Source organism: Penaeus chinensis, chromosome 37 (genome assembly GCF_019202785.1).
Source record: "Penaeus chinensis breed Huanghai No. 1 chromosome 37, ASM1920278v2, whole genome shotgun sequence".
Classification (NCBI taxonomy): domain Eukaryota; kingdom Metazoa; phylum Arthropoda; class Malacostraca; order Decapoda; family Penaeidae; genus Penaeus; species Penaeus chinensis.
Window position 1 is genome coordinate 12,999,106 of NC_061855.1, and position 8,319 is coordinate 13,007,424.

The 8,319-nt window shown below is 38.9% G+C and overlaps 1 protein-coding gene across 1 annotated transcript in view; it reads left to right on the forward strand.

Moving 5' to 3' along the window:
- The window catches only part of LOC125045249 (carnitine O-palmitoyltransferase 1, liver isoform-like), a 62,873-nt gene extending 60,853 nt beyond the window's left edge, over window positions 1–2,020 (forward strand). The window contains 5 exon segments of the mRNA XM_047642439.1: window positions 1–40; window positions 231–365; window positions 608–757; window positions 1,220–1,429; window positions 1,626–2,020. The exon segment at window positions 1–40 is cut by the window's left edge and continues 95 nt beyond it. Coding sequence (XP_047498395.1) covers window positions 1–40; window positions 231–365; window positions 608–757; window positions 1,220–1,429; window positions 1,626–1,706 — 616 coding nt within the window. The 3' untranslated portion in view covers window positions 1,707–2,020.
- The last annotated feature ends 6,299 nt before the right edge of the window (window positions 2,021–8,319 follow it).

Sequence of the window (8,319 nt, forward strand, 5' to 3'; positions counted from 1 at the left end):
TGCATATATCCAGATGGCTCTACAACTGGCGTACTTCAGGGTATTTTCTTATTTTATGACTTTTTGAAGATATGTATGTTATTGAAGTGCTCATGGTTATACATAAAAATGCAGTAAAATCAGTGACGAAGTCCTTGGTATTAAGCAAGCCTTCTTAGTTTTCCTGTGGAATTACATCAGTTGTAAATTTAATCTTATATATTGATTTATTTTTGCCTTATCCCCCAAAGGATGCTGGGAAGTTTAACTTGACATATGAAGCCAGTATGACCAGGCTGTTTAGGGATGGAAGAACTGAGACTGTGAGACCTTGCACAATCGAATCGGCCGCTTGGGTCAAGGCCATGGAAGACAAGTCTTCTACGGTTAGTGTACTGCTTCACTTATTAGGGCTTCTGTGAGCTGAGCATCAAGAACAGTTTCTTTGATTGGAATTAGGTCACTGCATGTCAATGTGCTATAAAGTCAGTTTCTAATTTTTATAAATGAGAGTTTTATGATCGGTCAATCTGTTATACATCACTTTCTAATCTAGAATTTATGATCTACTTTAGGTTTTCATCTTTTAATGATTATTCATTTAACTTAATTCTGGGTTGTTTTCTAGGATGAAGACTGTGTTACTCTGCTACGTAAAGCCTGTGGCCAACACCAGAGAGGTTATCAAGATGCCATGTGTGGAAAGGGGATTGACCGTCATCTTTTCTGCCTCTATGTCATCTCTAAGTACCTTGAAGTGGATAGTCCCTTCCTTAATGTGAGTGGCGAGTGTTGTTTCAAACTGTTACTTTTAGAATTGTGCTATTCTAACGGGTCACTCCGTGAGGCGTCATAATAAACCACTTGATCTCTGGCGTGCAGCTATATACCGCGGCAGTGAGCCGGTGATTTGGCTTGATGTACCGAACTCCCACGCTGAAAGTCGGTGCGTTGCCATTGATCGCCAGAGTGGTGTTTTTAAAATTTTTCTTAACCCGTCACCAAGGGATTAAGATAAATAAAGCTATTATTCAGCTGTGTAGCCAACTAAGCATAAAACAGTATTTTAGGTTAAACACCACTAAATCCCAAGTAAAGTACAAACAAACCCCAAAAAAGATATCTTTTAGGAATTTTATGTGATTGTCATACTACCCATGGAAAGCTTATAGAAATTATCCCTGATTTGGATGCACAAATAGGCTTAATAAAAACATTTAAAACTATTTCATCATCACAGGAGGTGTTATCTGAGCCCTGGCGTCTTAGCACATCCCAAACCCCCCATGGCCAAACTAACAGAATGGATCTGACGAAGAACCCCGATTGTATCAGTGCTGGCGGTGGTTTTGGACCTGTTGCTGATGATGGTTACGGTGTTTCCTACATCATTGCTGGTGAAGACACGCTGTTTTTCCACATTTCAAGCAAGAAGAGCTCTCCTGTTACAGTAAGTGGGAACGTACTTAGTTTCCAATCGTATGTGATTATTGACAAGGATAATTGGAAGATCAGTTTCACTTTCCCTGTATTGTTTTATCTACAAGCCATTAAACTATACTACTGGTCTTGACTTTGTTGATAAGCTGTTTTTGCCAAAGAGAAGCTCTGTTATTGATTATTAACCTCTTGTCCTTCTTCTTTAGGATTCCAAAAGGTTTGCTCGACAGATTGAGAAGGCTCTTCTGGATATGAAGAATCTGTTTGAGTTGGCACAGAAGAAGTAAAGGCAGAAATTTACTTACATTATAAAGGACTGTTCATGATAGTTATAATGTATTCCAAGCTGCTGTAAGGGAAGACTTAACAGTTCAGATAATCATTTTAGCTGAAATGTTAGTATTGTGCAAAATGTGCAATGAAAGAATTTTATTCCTTTTCATGGAAAGATGTACAAGCAAGTAAGGAGAGTTTCAATTTTGCTTTAGCTGACAAGAATTCATGTAGTTATTTTACTTAGCAAGAAAGGTTTTGTAATACCTTTCTTGTTGATAGATTTTTTTTTTTTTTTTTTTTTTTTTTAACCAATGGCAATAATTTACATATATACACAATAGATTTATTTTTAAATATCATAACTACAGCTACTTTTTCCCCCAAAAAATGTATAAACAAGTGATTAATGAAGTAATGAAGCTTTTTCTTTTATGTTCTTTTCTTATGAACAGTATTTAGTGTAATTACCTATACCCACAAGTCTTGATTCATTGTACAATCCAGGTGTGCACTTTTGGCAGCTTGCCATATATTCTTGCATTAGCTTGAACTATTCTCTGGACATGTAGCCTTTGGTTATAATGTAGAATATTGTGCTTTGATCATTTTTTATAGACAGAATCTCTGGTTTGATTGTTTGCACAAGTTTCCAGATGAGCAGGTTTTTTAAACAGTTATTGTTTAATATTCTGCATTATTGTTACAAGGTTATCTCATTACAAGTAGTGTGTTCAAAAATTAAGAGTACAGTCAGGGAATAAATTTAGGTATGTGCATACATAGGAATCTTTTAATTTTATTTTGATATTGTTCTTGTTATCAAAGAAGCTGGTGATACTTGATTACTTTCATATTTTTTCATGCAAAGTATGATGGACAGCTGGTGGTAAATTCACACAGACGTATATTTTTAGAGACTGATGCAAAGAGCAAAAATTACAATGTTAATTCACATGATTATGAATGAATGGTCACTCATTTGTAATGTGTGATGGTCCAATGTAATGTACAATGATCCTTAAGATTCATGATTTATGAAAATTAATTCTTGTTCTCATAGAAAATGACAGTCAAAAATAAGAAAAAAAAGGTTAGTGTTTTCTGTAGTTTATATGTAGTGAGAGTTGTGATGGGTATTTTGAAAGCAATTCACTAAAATTCTGCTTTTGATTTTTTTCTTAAAATTTATGTGTATGAATGTGTGTGTATATATTTATGTATGTATGCATCTGTATATGTACTGTAAATATATTAACATATACATATATATACTTATAAATGTGTACATATAACTTGTACAATATACACACACATACATATGCATGTACATTGTTAAAAAGTGTGTGTGTATGTATTTGTTTATATGCATGTATAAATGTATACATACATATACATATGTATTTTTTGTTAGCCTCTCAAAACTGAAATCTTTTTAACTATTATCTTAATGTTATTATGACACAAGCTTTTTCTCTTGTGCCATGAATAATCAATGCAAACATATTCTAGTTGTGTAAATTTTTTGGTTAAGGTAACATTGTGTTATTTAGATTTTTTCTCATTCTCTATTTAGTACAGATTTGTTTTCTCTCTTGCTTTGAAGCAAATTTTAAAATATTAATATTTCACAAAAGTTGTTTGTTGTTATTTCATCATAATGTTTTATTTACTTACATAAAATGCAATATATGAAATAGTTTGCTTCATGTCACACAATGTCACATTTCCTGTTTTTAGTCCGAAAAATACCAGATTGCCCCCTTCCCCCACATTAATATTAAATAGTGACAGAAATTTCCACCTGTTCTAAGATTACAAGTTAGTTTCCAAATGACCAGTTAAAAAAAGGAAGAAAAAGAAAAGATACCAGTTCATGAAGAAAGCCTTAGATCCAGAACATATTGCTCAGGTCCTCTGTGAAATAGATTTTAGGGATCTTTAGAGCAGTGTGTATTATGTGTGATGTTGAATTTATATTACAAAAAGACATGAATATGGTGTTTGTTTATTGGTACTAATGTAGACTGTTCATTAAAGTTAATGGCTTAACCCATTTGTGATCGGCATAATTTTCAATAAAATTGTGTGGGGACAGGTGTGCATTAGTGCACATGCAGCTCTATACCAGGGTGATTGTTTGACCCATGTTAGTGTGCTTGATATCTGATAATGGTTTTGCCCACAAGTTTCACTGATTGTACGAATTATCCCAGAAGGCTGTTGCAAGAGCATAGTATAGTGTAGGGATAGTCAGGGAAAAAGTCATTATTCTTTGTGATTCCAGATTTTTATTCACCCATTTCTTCAATCAGATCACACCTCATCACCAGTAAAACATGGGAATTTGGAACAGACTCATTATAATGTTAATGAGTACTAATAACTTTGAAAATGTTATCAAGGTGTCATTTACATGATATGAAGTTTTGTAAATGACCTCGGATTAATTATTGTTAACATTTCTTTAATCCAAACAGTCCCAAAAAATTAAATGTATTCCCTGTCATCTGGGATTCTTAATTTTGACAATAGAACCTGTGGGTTAAAGGAGGAAGGCTTTGCATTATTGTATTTTCATTGGAGCTGGTCCGGGAAGTCCTATTACAATTGGATGAAGTGTTAGTGGGACACAAGTAGCCACACAGTAGGGCAGATTTGTTTTAGAAAGATATTGGAGAAATTCTTTTTCAGAAATAATATTGAGATTTTAAAGCAAGTTTCTTGGCATAATGTGTATTGGAAAGCTACTTACTGATTTTTTGTTTTTGATTTGTAATTTTTGACTTTCCTTTGTAAACACTGATTGCCCTTTTGTTTTAGTGATGATATAAGCAGGATAAAAAGTCTGAAGATTTTTTTTGAATAGTATTTTATGTGTGCATCACAATTTCAATTATTTAGAAACTATGAAATGTGTTTTTTTCTGAGAATTAAGAGACAACCACACTTTCAACTCAAAGGTATTTATTATACACTTATATTGTTTTTTATCACAATTGTTATTCAATTTTTTTTCTCATTTGTTTTTAATGTGAAATGTTCCTCAGATGAGACACTGAAGAAGTGCTGACTTTGTTAAATCAGTGGTGCCAGAAGATTCCGAGCCAACCTTCCATGGCTGTGGTTGTCTCAAGATGTGGGATTTGGCTTAGATGCACAGTAATACCTGCCTGAGAAATTGAAAATAATGAGCAATGTAAAACTTGCCACTCTTTGCAATTGTTATTTTCCATGTAAACTGACAATGGTTTAACTAAGCCAGATTCCAGTTGTTCTCACTAGGTGCCTCAAATATCAATGCAATTATTCCTTGATTAACAATGCAATCTGACAAAGTATTTTGTCATAGGTAATTGTTCTTATATAGTAAGTAATCACAGTATATAGGATTCATGATGTTAGTTGTAGCAAATAAAGACAAAAATATTTTTCTTCTTAGTTTCCTTTTCCAAATGTTCACTCTTGATGTCCCCCCCCAATCCCTTGCCCATTGTTGTCGTGGGAGGGCTAAGGAAACGGAGACTGGGACCCAATGCTGGGGCACTCCCCAACCTTGGGACTCATCCCTCGACTCAACTAATTTTGCATGGTCTTTTTTCCCCTCCTGCTTTTTCATTATTGTCCCTTCCCCAACCCCTTCTACTATCCACTTCCTAAGGTGTGAAAGCCGTGCTGAAAGGATGAAAGGCTGACTTTGTGCCAGTCCTGAATGGCCTGTGGGAGCGATGGGCACGGTATTCCCCTACTTTTACCTAGCCCTTACCCCTCAAGGGGACCCTGAGGGGTAGACTGTTTTTTTTCTCCCCAACATACTTCAGGCTTACCATGGCCAATAATGATGTAATTCCACTTTTAGGGGCAATGAGGCTTGCCCCTTCATCAAATAGCTCCACCAATTCAAACTCTCCTGATTCCCTGACCCCAGGCTTTCCTTTGACCATGGCTCCGACCACCGACCACTACAACAACTACCCCTCCTCAATACCTACTGAGGAGGGGTAGTTGTTGAGCCATGGTCAAAGGAAAGCCTGGGGTCAGGGAATCAGGAGAGTTTGAATTGGTGGAGCTATTTGATGAAGGGGCAAGCCTCATTGCCCCTAATCAACACTCAACCCCCAGGAGACATTTTTACTCTCCCAACATGATCAACTTCAACACCTCTACCCCCACAACTTTCAACTACCCCATCCTCCCTTATTACTACATTACAGCCTTATTGCCCACCTCCCCATAATACTACCCCCCTCAACACTACTCCCTCCTCCACACGCCCCCGACCTCTACAAGAATCTTAAATACTCTATTTAGCCCAGCTCAATGGGACCGATTTTTCGTGATCCCTCCCACAGCTCCCTACTCTGACAACACCCTTCTCTTCCAGCAATGTCTCCAAAAACAAGTAGGCAAAGTCTCTTTCCGTAGCCGACCCGACCGCTCTTGCCTCGTCACAGTAACATCTAAAAATCAAGCTATAGCATTAACAAATCTAACTGATCTATATGGCAATCCCACCCTACAGAACCCCATCCAACCCTCAATACTTGCACCGGAACTGTTTCAATCTCCTCAGCAAATTGCCCAATATATGACAAAGATTGATCAGATTGTGGAGAAGACTTACTCGCCTGTCTCATGGACTATGATGCGACATCAGTACAATGCTACTCCATTCCTCCCAGAGGTCATCGTAAGAAACCCACTAACATAGCCAATATGACTTTCCGTAGACATGACCTACCCTTTAATGTTTACATCGGTGGAGAATCCCTCCCTGTCCGACCATATCAACTTCCTCGTCAGTGCCAAACTTGTTGGCGTTTAGGACACCCAGCCAAACACTGCCGTTCCACAGCCAGATGCCCGCTATGTGCCCAACCTGGCCATACTCGATCAAACTGCTCTGCACAATCATGCACATGTGCCAACTGTGGCGGCCCCCATAATGTATTTTATAGAGGCTGCCCCACCTACAAATTTGAGTGAGGTAGCAACTGTTAGATTCATACTTGGACTCACTTTACGTGAAGCCAGACAGGAGGCACGTCGACAAGGTTTTTCTCTCACTCCCTACTCCAGTAATGTCGCTCACTCTGCCACTCCCCCTACCTCCCAAGCTCGTACACCCTCCCCTAAACGTACCCCCCCCTCCATCTAACTTCCCCTCTTCTACCTCCTACCTTCCCCAGTCAAATTCTTTTGCCATCCTAAATCCAGACACTTCAATCTCTACTACAGCCCCAACACCTTCCCCTCTCCCTCCCCGCACTACCCGCAGCAGACAGACTAAACGTTCCACCCCCTCTTCCCCTACCCCACAATTACCTCCACCTTCCTTTGCCCCTACTCTTCAGACACCAGTCTTCTCTTCCCCCCCTCACAAGAAAACCTTTATCTCACAAAACTCCCCAACTCCATTACAGAATCTCTTGATATTCAAAACTATATAATCGAGTCCCAAACTGACTCATCCACCTTCAAATTCTACAATTCCCGCTCCCTCCACATTCAAAGTGACTGCCGATATCCATCCTCCTCCTACTCATATTCCCCCTACACCCTATCCTCCTACCCCATCCCAACAAAACCCATCCCCCCCAACTCCAGCCCCGCCTACATTAACCCTCCCACCATCTCCGCTATCCCTTCCACTCCCTCCTGGATACACACGTGAATCCCTTATATCACAAGTATCCCCTTCCCCAGACCCTCTACCTCCTAATACCCCTCCTGATACAACACCACTTCCCCCCTCTCATTCCTTATCCTACCCTCTAGCTCCTTCCTCTTCAAATTCTCCAACACATATTGCAATTGTTATCACTAAATCAACGAAAGTATAACTATCCTTCATTGGAATATTCGCGGTATCCGCTCTCACAGACCCGACCTCCGTCATATCCTTTTCTCTTATAATTCATCCATTATATGTCTTCAATAGACTTTTCTTACACATCCTCTAGCTATATTTTTTTACTTAGATAAATCATATGATACAACATGGAGGTAACATATTCTTCAACAATTGTCCTCTCTAGGCATACGGGGAAACATGGGTGTCTTCATAAAGTCAATCCTCTCCCGACGTACTTTCCAGGTCAAAATTGCCTCTGCCACATCATCTTTCTTTCCTCAAATCGAAGGCGTCATTTTTGACTCCAAACTGTCTTGGCGAGACCATATTCTTTACATAAAAAAAGCTCGCCGCCGTCTCCGAATCTTACAAACCCTATCCCATATATCCTGCGGCTCAGATCGAAAAACTCTCCTTCTTCATCATGTTACCTTGATCCTCTCCACTCTCGATTATGGATGCCATATCTACTCCTCTGTCTCAACTTCTCTCCTTACCCATTTTGATACAATCCATCACTGTGGTCTTCACTTAGTCCTAGGTGCCTTCCGCTCCTCTCCAGTTGAGAGCCTGTACACTGAATCAGGCATACCATCTCTCTCTCGACGCTGTGCCCTTCTCTCTCTCCGATGTTATGCTCGATTCCACCAATTTCCTCTCACTAAACTAACTATCCCACGATCCCTACTTCCTACCTTTGCTTCTTCTCCTACGTTTACCTACTCCTTTCTCCACTCGCATGGATACCCTCCTCTCCCATTCCCCTTTTCCCC